Source organism: Scomber scombrus, chromosome 15, assembly GCF_963691925.1.
Source record: "Scomber scombrus chromosome 15, fScoSco1.1, whole genome shotgun sequence".
NCBI classification, from domain to species: domain Eukaryota; kingdom Metazoa; phylum Chordata; class Actinopteri; order Scombriformes; family Scombridae; genus Scomber; species Scomber scombrus.
The window spans coordinates 24,727,130-24,750,795 of NC_084984.1; the positions used below are offsets into that span (position 1 = coordinate 24,727,130).

The 23,666-nt window shown below is 39.9% G+C and overlaps 1 protein-coding gene across 2 annotated transcripts in view; it reads left to right on the forward strand.

Annotated features, from left to right (window-relative positions):
* Positions 1 to 23,666, forward strand: part of vldlr (very low density lipoprotein receptor) — a 68,467-nt gene that overhangs the window by 36,223 nt on the left and 8,578 nt on the right. For both annotated transcript variants that reach the window (XM_062435243.1, XM_062435244.1), the window contains exons 6-16: positions 1,733 to 1,895; positions 2,730 to 2,852; positions 4,438 to 4,560; positions 7,774 to 7,893; positions 9,639 to 9,764; positions 11,792 to 11,963; positions 12,616 to 12,840; positions 12,949 to 13,067; positions 14,746 to 14,885; positions 16,693 to 16,834; positions 19,089 to 19,235. In XM_062435243.1, the coding sequence (XP_062291227.1) occupies positions 1,733 to 1,895; positions 2,730 to 2,852; positions 4,438 to 4,560; positions 7,774 to 7,893; positions 9,639 to 9,764; positions 11,792 to 11,963; positions 12,616 to 12,840; positions 12,949 to 13,067; positions 14,746 to 14,885; positions 16,693 to 16,834; positions 19,089 to 19,235 (1,600 nt within the window). The remainder of the gene's footprint in view (positions 1 to 1,732; positions 1,896 to 2,729; positions 2,853 to 4,437; positions 4,561 to 7,773; positions 7,894 to 9,638; positions 9,765 to 11,791; positions 11,964 to 12,615; positions 12,841 to 12,948; positions 13,068 to 14,745; positions 14,886 to 16,692; positions 16,835 to 19,088; positions 19,236 to 23,666) is intronic.

Below are 23,666 nucleotides of genomic sequence, written 5' to 3' on the forward strand. Positions count from 1 at the left end.
GTTCTTTATAAGTAGATTTTGGCTCACTGTACTTAACCAGATGTCCCTGAGCGAGCGGGCGGGCGTAGACACACACACACACACACACACACACACACACACACACACACACACACACACACACACACACACACACACACACACACACACAGGTTCTGCCTGTTCAATTTTCACAACACCCACCGGTTATTGACCTGTCTCATTCTTTCACACACACACACATTGACTCTGCTAATGTGTTTTCACACACAGCAGAACATGTTCAGCTGAGTCAGGTTTTTTTCCTGTGTACCTGTTAATTGGTTGTGGGGGGTGGGGGGGGGGGGGGGGGGTTGATGCAAAACCGCTCACACCCACAAATATTTAAAACGCAGTGTTCAGCGGGAAGGTCACTGTTGTTAATTTCTACATCGTCTCTCGTATCCTGCGTCACTGAGCACACACACACACACACACACACACTCACACTCCATTAATCTGCTCCCACATGAGTCTGTGACTCTCAGCGATGATGAAAGTGTTAGAAATTCATCCCGCAGCTTCTCTTGATCCCATTCTGTCTGATTGTCCAGTTTTAGATCTTATTACAGAGGTAATGATCTGAGAGATCTGAGACCTAAACGCTCTGTCATTTCTGCCCCGCTCACCCCCCTCACATCACCTGTCAAACAGTGTGTCTTTGTTAATGACATTAATGCTTCTCTTTGATGGCTCTCATTGATGCAAAGCCTGAAAACTCCTGAGATGTCTGGTATTGTATTATAAAGACATTGTATAGTCTCACACAACTGATTCTGAGTATTAGCTCGTTATCAAACCCTTTGACGAGCTTCAGCTGTTTGATAACGATATAAGGTGTTCGCTCAAGCTGTTGTACTGAAATAGTGTAGCTGTTCCTTTTCCTGTAACTTATCTGTTGTGTACATGAACACATGAATTTGTGTGTATATGTTAGATATATAGTCGCAAATGTTTGAAGGAGGCTGAAATCAATCAATCAATGGAACAAGGTACACAAGATAAAGAGACTCCACTTATGGGTGATTGCTTTATAGCTGCTATGCAGTTTGATAATACTACTGCAGGGATTTCTGTTGAATTTAGTATTGGTGCTTCTGGCCCTGATTAAGTGTTTGTTTCCTCTAATGTCTATAAGGGAGGTGGTGAGTAATATCTTATGACCAACAGTCATAATGTGCAAAAATAGGACAATTAGCAGGTTGATGAATATCCCTTTTTAAAGGAATGGTTGCACATTTTTTGAAGTGTGCTAATTTGATATAAATAAGTAGCCTAGCTCTGTTCAAAGGTAACAAAATGTGCCTGCCATCACATCCAAAAGTTCACTAGTTAACATTTTATATCATTTGTTTAATCAGTACAAAAGTTGAACTTGTGCATCAGTTGTCTTCAGTCCAAAGGTTAAAACATCACTGCTGTAACTCTGAATTGGTGAAACTGGTCTTTTAAAGTCTTGTTCAGTTGAACTACAGGCTCGGCTGTAAGAAGTGTGTGAACAGCAAATGAAAAAGCTGTCACAAATGATGGTGAAACACAGAAGGAAAACAGGCATTCATAAGATCTCATTCATAAGATCATATCATCTCATCAGTTTGAAGATTACAATCACCATCCATTTCTCCATGAGAAGTGAGAACTTTAAAAATAGCACACAATAGTGTATTGTCTCTTTCTTTCTAAAATAATATCTGGTCATTTCTCTTCCCTGCAGGACCAGTCAGATGAGTCTCCGTCTCGTTGCGGACGTCACCCGACGCCGCCAGCCAAGTGTTTATCCAGCGAGATGCAGTGCCGCTCAGGAGAGTGTATTCACAAGAAGTGGAGATGTGACGGAGACCCTGACTGCAAGGACAGCAGCGATGAAGCCAACTGTCGTACGTACAGACCTGCTGCCAGTCACATATTAAATATATCAACCATTGCTGCAGACTGATGGGAGCTTAGAAACGCTGATATAAGGCGTTTTATCTTTAATGGCTTTTTGATGATATCGTCTATGTTGCTGATTTTGATCTACAGTGCCAAGATAACTGAGTCAGTATATAGAGTTGACATAAATAAAAGCAGATAGAATGTACCATTCACAAGCAAGTTGATTTAAATACCAGTAAATCAGGGAAAGGAAAGAAACCTCATTTAGTAATCCCAAATATTACATAACATTACAAACATAAATGACAAAAGATTAGATCTAAGCCTTATACGGGTCAAAAATGTAAAATATGCTGTGTGTGTACGAGTTGTTTTTAAATCAGCTGAAATATGTATAAAAAAAACAGGTACTGTCCTGAAGAAAAACATCATCCAAAAATGTTTACTTTAGAATCATTTCGGCTGTTAATATTATTTTCTTTTAAAACACGGCTCACAGCAGCGAGCCATCATGTGCCTCATTTGACAGTAATTACTTGATTATCTGTCCGATTACGTACCTCCTACTGTAAATGAAACCCTGCAGTGATAAGATAAAGGAAAAACAGTCACTTATCATCAGCCCTCTTTGATTATGATCTCTTTTTTCCCCCTTCACTAGACCATCTCTGCTGAATGTTTGCCAATCACTGTGCTTGAAGTCTAAGCTTAAGGACACAAACTGATGTCTCTTGAGAAGCAGAGAATATCAGCATTTTGTGCTAATATTCCTGAATCAGTTCATTGATAAATCTGATTGTTACATGTGTAACTAAGGTTGTGTATCTCCTTGGCAGCTGTGCGCACATGTGGACCAGATCAGTTCAAATGTGATGATGGAAACTGCATCCTGGGCAGCAGACAGTGTAACGGCGTCAGAGACTGCACCGACGGTTCAGATGAAATCAACTGCAAAAACAGTAAGTGCTCTCTCTCTCTCTCCGTGTGTGTCTGAGTGTGGCTTTTAATTCTCCTGAGGCCACGGTCAGGTGCAGAAACATTATTTTTAGGGTTTAAACCTCGAAGGAGTTAGAACCCTTCTGTGATTCTGTGATTGTGGCTGTTCATTATTATCATGTTCTGCTGCATTGCCTCAGATTGCCATGAGCTGGAACGAGCTGAAACCAGGAAACTTGGCCTAATAACTGGAATATATGAGCCCAATTGGGCAGACTGTGCTGTAATTAAGACCTAAAAATTCCATTTTGGAAAGGCTACATTTCTCACACTTTAATTCTGATTGACTTGAAATTTCACATACAAGTCCAGTTCAGTGTGCTCTACATAAAAGGCTGTAGCAGCAGCTCCTGCTCACTTTTGAGCTTTTTCCTCTTTTAGTTTATCTTGTTCATTTCTGTCCAATAATGATTAAATTAACTGGAGAAATCTCGTGCTATATCCTGAACATATACACAGTTTTATTTCAATCTGATGAAGGAGGGATGAATGGTGGAACTTTGAAATGCTACAGGCTTTGTGATGATTGGGCTCCTTTTTTTTTTTTTTCTTTTAAAAAAAACAACATAATTAAATTAGCTGAAGTGACTTTGCTGAAACCTGCTCATCGCTGCTCGCGGCTTTAATTTTGGCCAGTTTAGCTGGAAAAGGTTTGAACAACAAATTGCAGCTTGCAGCTCTATTTATTTATTTATTGTCTTTTGGTATGCATGTTTGTAATTTCCACCTCAGGCTGCCCTCAGCTTCAGAGGCTGTGTATTCGTATCAGTGTAGATGCTTTGAATATGTAAATGTTGGGTGTCTTCATATTTTCCACACGTGTAACATCAGTATTCACCTCAGGTTGTGCTCAGGTGCAGCAGAAAATGAATAAATTTAGTTTTTATTACATATTTTGATCTGTCTAATCTACAATCTAATGCTTTCAGTCTACTTCTGTAATATGCTGCTTTATTTAGGTGCTCACTTACAAGATGAATGTCATACAAACTGTTATCTTGTTTCATTGCTGCTTTTTATTCTTCCTTTAGGAAAAGAAAACAGGATTATGAAAAGAGACCTGAAAGAGGGACAGATTTGTGTCGCAGTGCAGATTCTATTTTAGCGACTTCAGGTTCTTAACAGAAAGATCAGATGCTGCTCGAAGAACTGAGAAAACCCTTCAACTGTTGTGTTTTATGAAACCTTTCCAAAAACCGTCCGCTGTGTGATGTTTCTCAATTAGTCCGAGCTGTCTGCCGCCTCACTCGCTGAAGTTCATACAGTACAGATCTGGAAAAAAAAACGCCACGCTTTAACTAATCCGTCAACTTCAATAGAGGAGTTTGACATTTTGTGTGTCAGAAAGGGCATTTTATTTGCTTCCTTGCCAAGAACGAGATGAGAAGATTGATGCCTCACACGTCTTTGAGCAAAGTACAGAGATGGATCCAGGAGGTCATAGCTTAGCTTAGCATAATGAGTGCAGGGGAAACGGTTGGCCTGATGCTGTACAAGAAAAGTTCTATCCTGATATAACGGCTCTTTATTCTCTGCATGTCTGCACAGTGACTCAGTGTAACGGGCCAGAGAAGTTCAAGTGTCGCAGCGGGGAGTGTATCGAGATGAGCAAAGTGTGCAACAAGGCCCGAGACTGTCCCGACTGGAGCGACGAACCCATCAAGGAATGCAGTGAGTAAACAAAATAATCTGCATCTAAAGCCAGGATCACTCTATATTTGTCCTTTATGTATCACTTTGAAGAGATTTTAGCTGGATGTGAAAAATGTAGAGGTTGCCCAGTGATGATTAAAATGCCACTACCCTTTAAAACAACACGTATGCAGATATGAATGATCTTGTATTTTGAGCTGTGAAATGCAAATATCACTTGTTAAAAAGCCTTGTGGTACCTCCTCAGCAACAGGAGACCGTTTGAACAAGAAATATTTCAACTGTGTTCACAGAACTTATTCTGTTGCCTTGCACCAAAGCAACCAATGTGGTAAAAAGTGAAAAGGAAAGGATTCCTCTTCCTGTAGCCAAAAAAGTGTCCACACCTAAAAAAAGGAGAGTTTAATTCGAGCCATCGGGGTTAGAACTACACAACGCTCCTCCTCTGTTTCACATGCTGGTGAAATGTGAGCTTTTCAGATTAAATTCAGCCTATTGCAGATTTAATGTGTCTCGCAGTTCAGCGTGAGAAAACGAACAGCGCTTGTAAATAATTCTCTTTCATTGATCAAAGAAGTCGGCCAAAAGTTATGATGCTTTTCCACTATCACAATACTAAATGTGTGTGTGTGTGTACTACGATCGGCGTGTATTGTAAATGGTCAATTCAAAAGACCCTTAAAAATGAGAATATAACACTATTTTTATCTTTCAACTATAATGTTAAAGGTCAAATGACAAGCAAACAATCCTGTGTTAAATATTGGTGCACTGCCTGCTTTGATGAACTGAAGGAAGGAAACTTTTTTTTTTTTTTAGCCTTCAGAGCATTTAAATTTAAATAAATCAAAGAACTGGCAGCAGTTGTGAAAAGTTAAAGGTCTGTGCAGATACCATCGACCTCTTTGTCTTTGTTTAACATATTGTAGAGTTTGCTGCTGCTTCAGCTACACAATTTGCTGCTCTTCAAATGCACATTCCAACTTTTATTCCCCCTTTTCTTTGTTCTGTACATAGTTGGAGCAGATTTACATAAACAAAATAGAGCAAAGCAGTTTTTAGATGACTTTCCAACCTGTGCTCATTAGCTTTGTGTAGTCACTGACAGAATGAGCCTAAATGAGTTTCCTTTCACACAGTGACTGGGCTCATCGTTTGACACATCCAGACAGATCTTAGAATAGGGCCACAGGGCCACTATTCCTTTGTGTTTCATCTCTTTCTGGAGGTCTGTGGCATATGGTCTACCCTGCTGAGCCCAGCTGCTGACACAGTGATCCAGGCAAGTGTCAGAAAATGGATAGATGATTAAGTTGTTATTAAATGTTGTGAACTATCATTCGAGCATTAGACTCAGCATTCAAACTGCTAAATGCACTTAAATCTATCTTTAGGCTAGACTAGTTTTTCTCTTCGTTATTGCAAAACTAAAACCAACAATCCACTTTTGTTCCATTTTACAAATTGCTGAAATTGAAGTTTTCAGTAAGAATTAAATTATATCCATGTTAATGTTAAAGTGTGGTGAGATGGTTAAGATGGCACATTTACAGTGTTATGAGATACTTGTGATTACTGTGCTGCTGGGAAATGTTAATGTAGACAGTCATGTTGCAACTGTCCTGGTTGTCAGGAGCACTGCACTAAGTGTTGAAGTCAGGGGACATCTAGTCATGATCTGAATGATGCCATTCCAGCCATCTCTAATGTAGCCTATCTCACCTTGTAAATGGTCACATAATAATTAATGTTGCACAACAGCATCTGCACTAAAATGTGTTCCAATAATGAAATATGAGACGTTACTCTTGCTGAAAAAGTTGAATAGTCTGTGATGAGCTGCTAACCCGACGTCTAAACAGGCAGAATATCCAGTTATACTGACCAGTGTGATGGATGTAGAGGTGTGTGTGTGTGTGTGGGGTGTCATTCTGCAGAAGCCTGGTGTGGTTTTCAGCTGATTTAATGAAGGTAAACACAGTGAGCAGCTGTGCGTAATGGCATCACTCTCTGGTGCAGTCACTTCTCTGAGGCTGTGGATTTAACAACATATCAGTCCTGCTGCCCTTCAGAAGTTGCACGGATTTAAAGGAGAAATATGTAACACTTGACAGCAAGCATATGAAACAAATTCAAAATATTGGAGAGCATGTCGTCGCCGCCCCCCCCCCCCCCCCCCGCTCACCTGCTCACCACACTCTGAGCTCTCACAGGTTTTTTTGGTCGGGTGGAATCTATCTCAGTTGATCCAGTTTGTTTGTTTGCTTCCAGCTGCAGCACGCTGTGTTTGTGTGCCAGTGTTTCATATCAGGCGACCTCAACTTGATCTCACAGAAATACTTGAAATGGCCACCATGTCTTAAAACCACGATCAGGTTGAATTTGCAGTGAGTGGAATCACACAGACCAGAAAACTAAACAAAACAGACGCTCAGCACCAGTATGGAAATTTCAAAGGATACATACTGGCTGTAGAGAAGCCAGTATTTTAACTTGGCATGCTTACTTAACCTCTGATAACACATTATAGTTGTTTTGAGTTAGTACAGTAAAATATGTTAAATATTAGTCCTTTTTACTTCACACAGTATAAAGCAGCTGTGAACAAGAGATACTTTAAGAATCACGCACATTCATTTACAGATCAATACACATGCTTGAACCACACAGAACATTATTTTCTGTGCAGATTTTGGTCAGAATGTTTATAATTAAAACTGCTTGTTTATGTTTCAAGCACTAATCCCTAACTGTAGCACATTTACAGTCTTAAGTCCCCCCCCCCCCCCCCCCTCCCTATTCCAACTCCAGTGTCTGGTTGCAGTCTTAACTATAATAAATAAGGATATGTTTACCATTATGTCACCTGATGGGTCTGACATTTTCAGTGAAAACAAACCAGATGGAACAAACTTGATAAATACAACAAGAAAAGCTTTTTTTATGTTTGCTGTGGCTTTAAACGACATATGATCCAAACTCCTTCCAAAACACATTTAACTTTTTAACCTTTAACCTTACAGACTTAATTAATCACACTTTATATCCTAAGAAAATGTGACATTTTCTAGTATTACATCAGTATCAAAATGTGCATACTGGAGCATAAGAACAACATCCTCAAAAGCATCAGTTTGAATGTAGACTGGTCAATGTGATCCACAGTGTGTGTTTAAAATGGTAGTACTGTCTGTGTATTATACCAAGCTGTTTTTGCTTCATGTTCTTCAGCTATAAACGAGTGTCTCCTGAACAACGGCGGCTGCTCCCACATCTGCAAAGACATGGCGATCGGCTTTGAGTGTGACTGCACACCTGGACTGCAGCTCATAGACCACAAGACCTGCGGAGGTATGTCACCTACTGACTATTCAGCGATCACCTGCGATGTAGCATTAGTCATAAAAACACTCAACAGTACTGGATAACTTACCATCAACCTCAACAAAAGATGAAGCTATTCTTTATGTATAATTCTAGTCCTGGTCTGACACTGACACAAGAAAAACCTCCTGAAGCCAAAACGTTAATTTTCCAAAAAAGATGAGACCCAGTCTGCCAGGAACCTGAGGACCGTGACACCCAGGCAAATTAATCAAAGAATAATTAGACCTGATCGAAAATGTGGTGAACTGAGAGCAGCACGACACTCCACCAATGAAGAAGAAAGCTGCACTCAAAAGAGCAGCAATATCATTTTCTTTCTTCAGTAATGATTAATACCCAGCATGTGGTCAGAGCTGATATAGAGGACCCTACTGACCCGATTAGGCTGAATATAACTGGTGTCTGGCTGGGTTTCAGTTATTAGGTGAACCCCAGAAGATCTCAGCATCATTTTAAAATCTGTTATTCTAGTTAAAGAAAGCTGATTTTAACAGTAGATAATGGAAAAAGTTTTGCCATGGCCAACAAGCTCACCTAGCATCATAACTCATTATCAGTCATAGTTCCCTGTTTGCTCAGTTGTGTATGAAATCAGTTGACTTGGGTATTTAGTAATTTGATGTGTTGATGCACAGTTGGTTCAATTCAGCTGTGTCTTTACCAATTACTCATTTGTTTTAATGTGCAGTTTCCTGCAGGTTGTCAATTAGTGAAACTAGAAACTGAAAATTTGCAGTTTAGTTTAAGCTCAACATGTTAAATATTTCCATCATCACCATATATTTAAGATTTTGACTCCATTCAGTTTATTTGTCATGAAAAGGAAAGCATCGCTCAAAGAAGCGAATGTGCTGCATCATGGAGATTAACGATCATTGTTGTTTTAAACATGCTTTTGTTTCATGGCAGCAATAAACATCGATTTAAAAAAAAAAAAAAAAAAAGTATATAACATCCCAGAACTGAAAATGTCATCGGCAGGTTATTTTTGTGGATGGTTTGAATGACAAGACTGAAGGGAGTGTCAATAGTCTCGAGGCGAGGTCAGGCATGATCTATACTGGTAGTGTGAATTGGACATATTTCAGTTACAGCCGATACATACTCTTATTGTGCTCTTTTGGCCCCGAAAGGTTTAAGTGTGTAATGTGATAGGCTGTGTTGTAATCTTTTTTTCTTTTTATTTTCTCCTCCCATTCTAAAAGCTGAAATCCTCTCGGTCATGTTCAGGAGGCTCAGATCCGACACAGTTTTGTAACCGAGTCAATCTTGGCCTCAAACGCTCCGTTGGATATTGTGTCTAATCCCATCTGGAATGGGCTCTGCCCGCTTGCACAGAGGCTCTTAATCTACTCCCAAGATTTAAAATCACCACTAAACAGCCCCAAACATTTGCCTGTTTACATTGAATTCTAGTGAGAGCAGCTTGTTGCTAAAGAGCAGTTCTGGCAAAACATCAGCGGCAGCAATTAAAGTTAGATTAAATTTCATTTAGTGTATTTCCAGGCTCACGAGTTTACGATCCCGCGCAATAAGAACCCAAAAAAGCAAAGAATGAAATGACTGTAAAAGTTTGTTTGTATGAGCCTGATTACCCAGTTTTGAAGCGCTCATGCAGATGTGATTAATTAAACATGTCAGATAGCAGCTGTTTTCTTGTTTTCTCATCATCCTCCCCCCTCTCTCTCCCTCTATCTGTTTCTCCGCAGACATCAATGAGTGTTTGAACCCAGGCATCTGCAGTCAGATCTGTATCAACCTGAAGGGAGGATACAAGTGCGAATGCCACAACGGCTACCAGATGGATCCGACCACCGGAGTCTGTAAAGCTGTCGGTGAGTCAACAGCTGGGAATACAACAAGTCCCCTACGAGAAATAACGGCAAGACGCACAGCGGTGAACTACGACTCCAAATACTTTTATTTTCTCGGTTTCAGGCTTTTTTCACTAGGTTTTCAGTTCAAAACAGATGATTATATAGTATCAGTACATAAAAAGCACCACAGACAGCCACAGCAGACTACAGTCAGGATGTTTGACTCAACAGAAATAGTTGAATCAGCATCTTTCTCAAACAGCCTGTTATTTTGGATCCTGTAGTTTCTGGTGCTGTAGAATTGTAATGCATTTATATCAATGTGGATTAAACATAAGAAGCTTCATTCATTGCAGGGCTGTTGTATCAGACCACATCAGTTTTAAAAAGGTAAACTGGCAGCTTTAAAAAATGCCCAAATGAACCAAATTGTCCTGCAAAATTGATAGTTTTCATATGCAATTAATTTCTGTCATATTGTCGTATGACCAAGCCCCCAAAATATATATAGCCTAAATTACCACTGTGCTCAGAAATAAAGTCAAGCCTCAATTATGTGGGATCATATTTTCAGCTCCAGACTCAGCGTTTTTGGGGGAATGTGTGGACTGTGTGTAAAATCAGCTCTCCTCAGCTGAGTCAGGCAAAATTCAGATTTCAGTTGAGGTTATCATCATGAAGCACTTTTCTTGGCTCTTCCGCTGGTCTCACTGTTAACATAGATGAGCTGACATCATTTTTGACTCTTTGAATAACACTTAACTAAAAGTGGTGGTGATAGGTTGTTGAAAACGTGAAATCACAGGAAAAATCATGTTCACAGGGTTTCTCATACATTCATTTATTCATGGCAAACAGACGTGGACACACCTGCACTGTGACTAGTTGTCCTCCAGCTGCAGACAAACAGCCACCTCTGAGCTTTTGACCCTACAGCTGAGAGGCGGTCACACTGTCTCTACTTAAAAAAACGTGAACACTTACAGATCGATTCTGTCTCCATCGCTTTGTAAAGCACCCATCATAAATTGTAAAAGCAAGGTCAATGGTGCATTCAGGTGCACCTCGTAAACCCTAAAATCTATACTCAAATGACCATGAAGGTTGTTTTTAAAGAGTTTCAACTTTGTCTTTTACTGCAGCATTTTTAATAATCAGATACTAAAATCATAACGGTCATTTCTACATAGGCACATTTAAAAAATCTGCCATCACAAATACAATGTGATTCTGTGGGAAACAGTTCAGCTTTTTATGAAGAAAAATAACAACAACTTGAGTAATGGAGAAAGATCTTACATTTGCAACACATCTTACAGATTGAGAACTGCTAACATTATACACACTAAAGTCAGCATTTAACGAAAGGGTTATTAGTTCAAATCTTTAACCCAGCTAAGATAATCTAAATGAGGGAGAGTCTTTGAGTAAAGTGAAAAGATAGCAAAAGAATCTGAAGTTGTAGAAATAAACCATGAATATCGTCAAGTATTTATCATTGAATATTTTCAGAAAGGTTCCTGTTTGTCGTTGTGCTGGAGAAGAGATGTCAGTCTCCAGTCTGATCACATGCTGTTTGAGTATTTCAGCAGTAAAAAGACTTTATTGTGTAGCTTGTTGACAAAGACCATCACTGTATCAGCCTGACAGTGTGTGTGTGTTTGTGTTTGTGTTTGTGGGTTCTGGTTTTTTCCAGATAACTTGTCATCAGACCATATAAACTTATAATTATAATAAAAGATAATAATCTTGGATCATAGATCATTTTTGTTCATGTATTTCATTTATTTGGACTAAATGGTTCTCCTCTACTATACATTTCTTTGGTTTTCTCTGCTGTGAAAGATTGTAAAAGAACTTCAAACACTATTAAAGAAGCTTTTAAAGATGAAATAAGACTTCATGCATCAGAGATTCATCAGGTCTAAAAGATGTGAAAGACTTCAGCATCAAAAAGCAGAACAGTGCAGACCTGTGGTACATTATAAAGAGGTTAGCTGTCAGACTGACTGTCTCTGATCTAACAAAGTCTTCCCTGTCCTCAGGTAAGGAGCCCAGTCTGATCTTCACTAACCGGCGTGACATCCGTCGTCTCGGCCTGGAGAGGAAGGAGTACACTCAGATAGTGGAGCAGCAGAGGAACACGGTGGCTCTGGATGCAGACTTTGACCAGCAGATGATGTTTTGGGCTGACCTGGGCCAGAAGGCCATATACAGGTAGAGTTAGGTTTAATTAAGAGACTTTGGCTCACATGGCGTCCATGATTGTTGGAAATCATCAGGGACTTCTGTGTTATTATCTGAGCTTTCAGAAAAGTGTTTCCAAGTCCTGATAACTTTGATGTTTGTGATCTATCTAGGCACGCTAACAAGTATTGACTATCAATATTTCTACAATTTTTATTTCAAGACCTGAGACTGACGTTCCCCAGACAACTGTCTACTGCTTCATCACTAATAGTAAATTATAATTTAATATTAAACACATTGTCAGCATTTGAATCATCCAGTGGTACCGTGTTGTGTCTGACTGAAGAGCACACCTGGAGTTCTTTCTGCACAGAGGATAAACGCTGTTGATTTACATGCTTTCCTCTGTCACTTCCTTCAAGATAAACTTAGATAGTTGTAAGAATCTAAGAATTGTAAACTTTCTAACAGTTTATTTTCCTGCTGTGAACCTTTCAGCCTCCTGGGAACGATCGTGTGGCTACAGACTTTTAATCTTGTTGAGGCAAGATTAGCTGTGAAAGTTTGACCCACATAGTTTTGTGTTATATTAGTCAGTGAATGGACATTTCCATTCGTACATTGGACAGTTAAACCTGTGTGTAAGGGGACATGGCCTCTCTCCTTTCTATCCCGGCAGCACTGTACTGGACAAACGAGGGGACACCAGCACCCACAACAAAGTGATAGACAACGTCCAGACTCCTGTTGGGATCGCCGTGGACTGGATCTACAAGAACCTGTACTGGTCTGATCTCAACACCAAAACCATCTCTGTGGCCAACTTCAACGGGACCAAGCAGAGAGTTCTGTTCAACAGAGGCCTCAAAGAACCAGCTGCCATCGCTGTGGATCCACTGTCTGGGTGGGTGGAAAGCTTTTGTTTAGATGATGATGGGTGGAAATTTTGTCCTACCAGTTTACAATATACATCTACTGTGTGTGTGTGTGTGTGTGTGTTTTGGTCTTGCAGGTTTCTGTACTGGTCTGACTGGGGCGAGCCAGCCAAGATTGAGAAGTCCGGTATGAACGGAGTGGACAGACAAGTTCTGGTGGCGACGGACATCCAGTGGCCTAATGGAATAACCCTTGGTAGGAAAACACACACACACACACACACACACACACACACTGCACCCACACACACACACACACACACACACACACACACACACACACACACACACACACACACACACACACTGCACCCACATACTGCAGAACTAATGAGTCATCTATTTCGACATCATCACAGCACATTTTTCTTCTCTGCTGATCCATCACACGAATAGGAAAATCACATAGCACAGCAGTTTGTTTTTTACAAAATCTTCTTTGACCGATATAAATGAAGTTTTGTGTTTGACTAATCCAACAAATTTAATATCTCACAAATCACTAATCTCTAACTTGGTATTTCATCCATTAACTGTATCTTAATTGATTTTCCAGAAAATATACTGCATCATTATACAAATAAACACTGTGGTATGAATATTTCTGCCTCGCTATAGAAGCTTCCTATCTCACACAAGACCAGGAAAATGAGCAGAATGCAGTGAAGCCACAGAGGTTTGGTCAGTCAGCATCACCCTATCATTTATAAGGCTACTCAGCTGTTTTTAAATGCCCATTCATTCTCTGTGGGCTGTCAAAAGGCATTCAGAGAAATAGAGGTAATCACTAACTGAAGAAGGCTGAGGGGAAAAAAGGGTAGATTTATGGTGACTTTGAGCAGTCCTTTTCTAATAGTACATTTCATTTTGAGGATTTTGCCTGACTTTTCCTTTCTTTTAGCAATTTCTGAGTATTCTGGTAAATAATATTCCAGGTAAATGTTGAATATGTTTCTTTATTTTGTGTGTAAATGATCTTAAATTTAATCTGCCACTTAAATATCGAAACTCTGCATCAAAAGCTTTACTTTAAAAAAAAAAACTTCTTTCAGGGTTTATACTGGCAGTACTTAATCTTCAACTGACAATCGAACTCTGTGTAGCACTTTAACCACAGCTGACAGTTCAGCTCCTTTCAGCACTGACAGTTAATCTGCTACCTATATTTTGTTCAGGGCCTCTGTTCTCAGCAGCTTACCCAGCCTCTTCCACCGCTTCAAAGGAAAATTATAGCAATTTCTACATTTCATACACATCTTTAAAGTAGCAGTTTCATCTGTCGATCCTCATGAGACGCCTTTACTATTGACGAATGACTTCTGACCCTAATGGAAAATGCAGCCTCACCACTTATGAGACACTGGATTTCTCCCCTGAGCATCAATACAGCCTCCTTATTAAAGGACATCACTGCTGGAACACAGTGGATGTAAATGGATCATATTTATTATGTGTTAACCGCATTGAGTCGCTACACTTACTATCAACACCTGACCACATTATATGATCAATGTTCTCCTTTTGTTCAGCCTCTTTTTCTTTTCTTTCTGAGTCTGCACACACACACACACACACACACACACACACACACACACACACACACACACACACACACACACACACACACACACTGGTAAAGTCATCGATCTGTCTTTGTTAATGAAATGTTGTATTGATTTTTTTCCTTTACTTGTCCTATGCCTCCTTCTTTTTCATCCTTTCATACCCCCTATTCTCTCTTCATCTCCCATTTTAAAAATTCAATCTTCATCTGCTCCCCACCCCCCTTCCTTTCCACTCATCTTTTTCCTGTTTACTCTCCATTCTTTTGTGTTCTTCATCTTGTATCTCTCGCCCCTTCATCTCCCTCTCAGATCTGATCAAAGGCAGGCTGTACTGGGTGGACTCTAAGCTGCACATGCTCTGCAGCGTCGACCTGAACGGAGACAACAGGAAAAAAGTCCTGCAGTCTTCAGAATACCTGGCTCACCCCTTCGCTCTCACTGTTTTTGAGGTACCGCTGCTGTTCAATTCTCCCTCACATCATCTGTTTTCTGATCCAGCAACTGCCTGTTGTTCTCATTACGATTATTTCTATTGTGTTTGATTTTAACAACAGAACTTGAGACAGTAAACATCACATAGCAGCAAAGCAAATCGTTAGCCCTGATCCAGGAACATCATACAATATATCTAGCATGACAGTCTGTTTTGACAATCTTGTGTCTGGGATGGTTAATCAGCTTTTAGTGCAGAGTCACCACTAACCTGAAGTTCACCTCCCTCTGATGTTTACAGTCCTTGTTGCCCTCATTTCTGCAGGAATCACAGTATGAATTAGCAACACAACCCTTTTCAGTCGGTTTCTGTTTTGGTAAAGTCATATGAGAATTCAGCTTCTCATGGGATTTCGAGTTTGCCTAGCAACACGCCTCTAAACACTCTGGCATATCATTAAGTGTGGTGTTCTCTGCATTTACTCAGTCATTCAATACATGCTCCTTTCTGTTAACTGTTCCCCTCACTTACTACATGGATATGAAATAACAATCAGAAGGGGGATTTTTGAATCTGAAATGTGCACTACCTCAAACGGCACACTTCAAGCTTCACACACATCTTGTATCTAACAAAAACAATTGCCTGTATTTGTAGTCGGTATCTCATGTATCTGCAGCAAGTCTGTCGCGTGTTATCTCAGAGTAGTGAACATGTGGCTCTACTCGCTCTCTCACCTTCACCCACACATACAACCCCTAACTCGCTCCCACTCTGACAGTTGGCACATTCATTCGCATGCAGGCACAGTGCTTCAGGTACAGCTCATGTCTGAACACTTTAGTGCACAATTTAACAAGTAATTCAACTAGATGGCATCCTCTAACACTCTTTATAGATGGAGTAAAACTAAACGTTCTATCTTTTGGCAGTAGATGACGTGTGATTTAACTTATGAACAGTCCATGAAAGTGTTTTTATGTTCAGTGCTTTCATCTCTTGCAGTCTCATAGCTGCTTAAAAGGGGAAAATAATCTTCTGCTGCCAGGAATGTGTAGGGTTTTGGGTTTTTTTGGGGGGGGGATAAATGTAAAGAAATAAGGTAACTAACATAAGCAAGACCAAGACTGGACAGACAGGAACAGAGCACACATGTATACATAGACATGAATTTGATTGACACGGCTGGTCTCTGCGGTGTCGTGCAGGAACACGACACAGATGGTCTCACACAGATGGCTGAATTTATGATGCGGCATCTCTCTGTCCCCCTCAGTTCATTTATACTCTACAGTTTCCTCATCTAAAGATCAAAATTAAGAAAATGTATCAAATATCACTTTTATTTTTGAAAGAGTTTTGTTCTTTCTGGAATGATTCTAACTGAATATTGATGACATTTGCTCAGTCTCCTAGAGGTATTCTTTGTAGAAATGTATTTTATTCACCTATGAAACGAAACCTTGAAGCAAATGTAACATCAGAAGTAGAAAGCAGTTGTAGTGAAATATTAATCACATGCAGAAAGAACTGATTCTAGTTAGGCAGGATAAGTATATTTACATGACATTAATATTAAGACCAGAGCGTCTGAAAATCTTGCTTCTGATTAGCTGGCAGACGTTTATTAAAACTGTATAGTGGGCTACTTCAAACTTCTGCAAGTAACCATGGCAACAGTACCCATGTTTTATGTTTAAGCTAGAGTAAACAAAAATACTCTGTTACAGCCAAAATACATGAAATGATCAATCATAGTTTCATGTTTTATTGATTTCTGGTTTTGTATAAATATAAGATGTTTTTTCTTCTGCCCTCTCCAGGATCGCGTCTTCTGGACAGATGGAGAAAACAAAGCCATCTACGGCGCAAACAAGTTCACCGGCTCTGACGTCATGACGCTGGCAAGCAACCTAAACGACCCGCAGGACATCATAGTTTATCACGAGCTGATCCAGCTATCAGGTATATATCCGCTGTGCTATAAAGGATGGAGGGAGGAACGGGACGGTTAGTGATAAGATGATTTTCTAGCTTGTTGATCGTTTCCAGTTCTGCACTCTCAGTGACGTTATGGCAACATCAGGGTGAAGCCCCTTTTTTTTCCAGTAGCTGCTGCTGTGAGTTAATGAAGGTTATTGAAGGGAAAGTTAATCAGAGATGACTGTAATTACATGTGATTCAGGTACAGGGACTACTAATGATCCTCATCATTTTAGCTGTAGTTATGCAGCCAGAAGTGACACAGGTCTACTTAGACAGTGACGTCATTTACATGAGATTAATGGAAGAAAGCTGTACCAACATACTAGCTTCATCACACAGCAAGGTCAACTCAAGATACAGATCCAGATGCATAAAACGTAAGATTCATGACTAAAACTATGTATGCACAAAGAAGGAACAGAACACATGGTTCTGTTTTTATAAATCTTATTTTGGATATAGGTGCAGGTGCATGAGCCTTATTCCCACTATTAGCCATTAATGGATAGAGACACACCCGTATTACCGCTTTTCATATCATGTTGCCTGCATCATCAGTTTTCAGACCTTTCAATGAAAAAATTAGAAAGAAAAGTTTCACAAAGTTGCATCAGCAAGGTTCTGCAACAGTGTCAGAACAGCTGTTATTACACACAGCTGTGCAGCTACTTATCATTATCATATCACTCAAATTGGTCACTCAGACTCTTGTCATTTGTTCTTCAGAGTCTTGAAAAATCACCAGAAGGCTTCTCAGTTGAGTGCAGTAGAGTTTTATTGCTGGCAGCAAAACCCGAGACCACACACAGATAAGCTCTATGATAAAATGATCTAACATTGAGCATTACGTGTCTCCTTTTATACCCTAAAACTAGGAGTGGAAATATCCAACTCCTATGGTCTCATCCTTTCCTTACTGTGCCAATAGCTAGACCTCATCTTTGCTGACACGGGTCGTTTGTGTCTCATGCCCAAATATGATTCTCCTGGGTTTTTATTTTTTCATACAAGACACACTTGCCCCCCACACACTCACCCCCCCCACAGGCTCCTGTTCGTCCTGTGTTCTGTCTCACACAAACTTTCTGCAACACCACTGTTGTCAAACCTTTGCCTTGTTTTTTTCCTTTTAAAACAAAGTCCCTTCTTCTTAATACAAATTATGATGTATATATGGTTCACACACATTTCTTTTGTTTAGATTTCACATCTGTTGTTTACAATATAGCAAACTCAATCGGTGTGGAGTAAACATACTTCATCGTTAACCCTTCATCTTAATCTCTAGTATAGCCATTATTAATTGTACTTATCATTATGAGTATAATTTATACACCACAACCTGTAAACCATCACCTGCAGTGATATCTCATTATAAACCTCAAATGTAATCAATGGTTAGTTTGAAGCAATCATACAGTACCTGAATACAGTATTTGTTTATAGGTTGTTCCTCTCTCCTTATTTTCCACCTCCCACCTTATAAACTAAGGTTGGCTCTGGAGAATGTGAGGGGAGCACATTCTGCTTTTATACATAGTTTATGTGTGGCGTATGCATTGTTTATACACTTCCAGGTCTGCTCACTAGCTGGTTCTGTAAGCTTTCAGTCAGATCACATGGTCATCAAGGGATGGAGGTGACTCAATATCTGAAATTTCAACATTCAAGCCAGCACACGAGAAGTACTCATGTAACTGCAAACCCATGTCATACTTTCTAAATCTCATCTCTGGAACAAGGTGCTAAGGGAACCTTGAGTTGGTATTGTGTGGTCCAAGTTTGTCTTATTAATAGATGAGTTCTTTCTTCTGCAGTTTCACTTTTCCTGCACTAATGAGCACAAAAACACACAGCGGTCCACATCAGCTCACATCTATAAGGCCTGCAGCTCGCTCTGACAGCCAACATCAGACTTCCAACTTGCTAAAAGAGTTTTTGGTCAACCAACCAACACACACACACACACTCACACACACACTCACACTCACACTCACACTCACACTCACACTCACACTCACACTCACACTCACACTCACACTCACACTCACACACACACACCAGAGCAGGAGAAGTTGTTATCATCCACTTCCAGTATTGACTTAGTCTTCTGATGATGTATTTATTGTAAGGGTTCATGTATTTCAGTGTTAATGAGGGATGCAGCTTGATGTAGCTTTAATGTGTGTATTTTATTTGTTACAGTAACCGTAACTTTCCCTCTTGTGTGCAGGTACTAACTGGTGCACAGAGAAAGGTGCAAACGGAGGCTGCAGCTACATGTGTCTGCCCGCACCACAAATCAACAAACACTCCCCCAAATTCAGCTGCGTGTGTCCAGAGGGACAGGAGCTGGCTGCTGACGGCCGCTGCAGACCTGGTGAGTCATAGTACCACAGCAGAGAAATCCATTTTTTTGTCTGGTTTTTTTTGGCACACATGTTCAGACCAGCCCACTAACAAATCAACCTGAGGTGTGCTTTACTTAAATCTGTAACATGCAAGCTGTGATTTGAAAAATTAGATAATATCCTCTTGTGCAAGTTGACATGTTTGACAATTTCAAAAAAATGCTATACTTTCAACTCATGCTCAAGCAAATAAGGGAAAAGTAAGACTTAATCCACATGTTATGAGCAGTTACAACCGTTACAAACACAATTAGTCTTATGCAACTGCAAAGTTGTAATTTTACTCAATGACTCCATGTTCTGTGGATTTTGTCTATTTTTAGCTATTAAAAACAACAATAAACGTATGTATAGCAACAAAAGAAATGACATACATACATTAGGTGCTTCACATTAAAAGGGACTAAAAGGAACATAAAACAATGTTAAAAAAGAACACACAAAAAATCATGTCATATAAGATGGAGGACAATAAAAAGGCAATAATTTTAATTTGGTTACATTTCACATCCATAGGGTTTACAATACAGTACATTCAATCAGCTGGTGTGGAATAACATGCATTTCTAACCACTTATCATGATCCTTTCACATTTGATTATCATCTAACAAATACAACAATCATTATTAACAACTACTTATCTTCATTTGACTCCACACAGCCTTTAAAACCAGGAAAAGACAACACTTATGTCATCACTATATTTAAATATCCAAAATCTAAGATCTCTAGTCTCATATCACTGTTAGTATAATATCAACATATTATCCAGCCCTAATATAAAGAAAAACAGTGTTGGTAGGAGTTTTTCAGAAAAAAACAATGAAAGTTCAATTGAATTAAGGAAATGTTTGTAATTGAATTTCTCCAGGAGAGTGCAAACACTGGTGCATGAAACAGGAAATCCGCTCGTTCTACTGATGTGTATGTCAGTCACAGTACATACAAACGCATCTTCAATAACACAGTCGTGTGCTTTCCTGTCTGCTGTTTTCAAAAAGTGCCTCATCTTAAATAATTGATTTAAAAGACTAAAGGCTTTCCCAGTTGATCCCACCGAAACACAATCTGTTGTAAGAAACTGAATGAATTGATTTGAATTCTTCGGGTTTTCTTTCTGCTGCTTCTCAGCTGCTCCAGCATGTTTCCTTGCTGTGTGTTTCTGTGTGTATTCCCCCTGTGAGTCTCTCCTGTATCCATGCCAGCCACAAACCCAGCTGTCTGTTTGTGTTAGTAGTCTGACAGTTGAACAGTAGCTGAGTCAGTCGCTGTTGTGATCCAGTTTTTCAGCATCTCTTTGGCATGTCTCAACACCGTCCTCCTTTACATCTCAGCTGCAGCGCTGTCTCCGCCCTCCTGTGTGTGTGTTGTCTCATCCTGACAGCTGAATGGGTTCATCCTCTTTCTAGTTGTTCATGGCCTCTGTTGAGAGCTGTCCTCTGGCTCATATTTACCTGCTGGGTTCTTTATCCAGGATTATTGTCCTTTTGAAATGGGAAGGAACCTTCCCCAAACTATTGCCTAAATTGTCATTGTATTTTGTGGCATTAAGATCTCCTTTCATTGAAACTAAGTGACCCAAACCATGAAAAACAGCCAAGAGACCAGACGTACTAAAATGTGAGGACAGCGGTGTCCAAAGTGAGTGAACTTTTAATCGTTTTGGCATCAAACGGATACCTTCTTGATGATTTCATCTTGATTGGAGGAAATGTTTTGTGTAGTTTGTACAAATGAAAATTACACCTAAAAAAAATGACAAAGAAGGAATGATATACAGTGCAGGGAGAGGCATGGGCCTAATGGGCTTATTTGAATCCTCCACCGAAGAATTGTTAAAATGTCACAATGTAACAAAAATATGACTACAATGTTGGCACTTTCAATGATATGTCCACTGCATTTACTCAGTGATTGTAGTCACTTTAATATTCTTATGTAAATCATTGTCATCTGCATATTTACATGCAGATGTTTTGTTTTCCATAGTATGAGCAAGTGGGAGGATACAGATGTTGAGCAGGAGACACTTGGACCTTTTTGATAGTGGTGATTGATTTGATTTGATAGAAAGGCCCCCATAATGAAAACAGAGCTGTGAAGTGGGAGAAGCTACCCTGGTTGCTGTGGTTTCAAGAGTAAAAATGCCTAGGTCTTGGTTTGTCTTTTTTTTTTTTTTTTTTTTTTTAAATTACGCTCAATTCTAAATATTTAGTTTAGTGTATGTAGTTGATTAACAAGGAGAGAACTTCAGGTTTAAAGTGATAGAGTATTGGTTTGATATAACTTCTGATGTTGGATGCAAGATTAAGTGGGTTTTTTTTGTTTATGGAGTTTAAAAAAATAATAAAACAAACCCCAGCGCTACCACCAGGTTGGTTGCTGGGAAACACTCGTCCTCTTCCTCCGGTCTCCTCTGCTCCAGTTGTTTTTGCCTCGAGCTCCTTTTTTTTTCTGCGCTCCCACAGATTAGCCTTTTCATACTGAAGCAGTGTCGGAGCAGGAACCTGACAGCTGAATTCACTGCACATACTCTCCTAATTGGACTCAAACTGTAGACCAAGACACTGGTGTACGTAAACAAAGTACTGGAACATCTCCCTGACAACTCTCTGCACTGCCATCCTCCTCAATGAAAGGCTGCCTACTTAGCCTGCTTCGATTTTTTGTTTTGTTTTAAGTCTCTTCTTCTTGTTCTTTACTCTCTTCTGTACTCAAGTGAGAGCTGAGAGTCTGCTTCCGCTTTTTTAGTGATCTTTAGTCTGCAGCACTGTTCTATTTTCATCTACTACACATTTATCTGTTTCAAGCTGAACGCTGATATTTGTGTGCCTCGCTTTGGTACATGGATCTCCGCTGGCCGCTTTTTTGACATGGCTTAAACGTTTAAAAAAACAAAACAAACGCAGTACAGTTAAAAAGAAATATTTAATGAATATGGGTGTGTGTAAAAGTCCTTCAATGCTTGTTGGGTTTGATTAAGCTGCAGTTTAATGTGGAAGTTGATCCCCATGCAGCTGGCTACAGTAGCTAATCTAGGGGCCTAGTTTCTGTGTTTACTTTTGGTCAGACACAGAGACCAATCCGAACTGATTTATGTACAGTGAAGTTCATTTAAAGAGCTTTAGCAGGCTTGAGCTGTTTACTCTCATATACTGAAGGTTTTTTTTCGCTGGCAACAAGTTTCATGAATCTTGGTGGTGATAAAAAAGTGAGCATGGCCCACAGTCAGAATGACAACTGTAATGAAAACAAAGTTGCAAAGTAGGAGATGCTACTGTAGTTGCAGTGGTTTCAGAAGTTAAAAATCCCTTCATTTTTCTCATTGACGTGTTACATGATTCATACTTGGAGCACCTCCACCATGGATTGAATGCAACACTTTTAAAATAGCTGGTTCTGATTAAAAAGTCTGTTTGTATAGTAGCTTTCATAGGCAAGTCACAAGGTGGTTCACATTCAAAATAAATCAATTCATATAAAATCACCAGGCGCTAGATGAAATGTACAAGAAGGGAACAGGCAAAGGTGTCAAGTTAAAACATGAAATACTACAAGCTACCTAAATGCCTGCCTCAATAGATCATTTCAGCTGCTTTTGAAATGAGTCCACAGTATCCATGGACCTCAAGCTTATTGGGAGACCATTCCAAAGCTTTGGGGCTGCTAGCTGGAGGGCATGGTCTCCTTGAAATGTAAAATGTGAAAGGTACACCTAGAAAACCCTGAGTAGAGAACCTCTTGGTGTGACCCTGCAAATCTGCTAGAGAATACTGCAGAGCCTGGCCTTGTAAGGCTCTGTAAGTGAGGGAAGCCAGTGCAGTGAGGATAACAGTAGCATTGGGATGGTTTGTAAGTGATTGTAAACAAGAAACACTACAACTCCCAATGTGCATTGCAGCAAGAAGCATCCAATCATCAAGCTTAAAATATGACACTGCGTCTAACTACATTTCCAACAGAAGCCAAGTTCATGGATATTGTGGCATTCAGAGCCGTCCACGCCAAGTTAAAAAGTAAAATCTTTGACTTTACAGCTATTCCACAGATTTACTAAAAGTGACACGCCAGCGCTGTAATGACAGCTTGTTCACTAGAGGATTAGTCAGCAGCTACATTAATTTCATCACAGCAGCACACTCATTCGAATCGAGACATTTTGAAAATGTTGGGCAGGGAGTCTGGAACCCCCCCGCTAAGATCACACAGCAGGATTAGACAAACTCTCAGCACCAATAAAAGGCCGGCCGCTCTGCAGCAAACTTTTTTACAGGCCGCCTGCTCTACAGGAACGTATCAGCCTTCATATAGCAGAGATCCCTGCAGCCTCGCTCACCTCCTCGCTGGCAGTTTGTGAATCCAGAGCTGCCTCCAGGCTCTTCACAGCCGCCCTGATGAC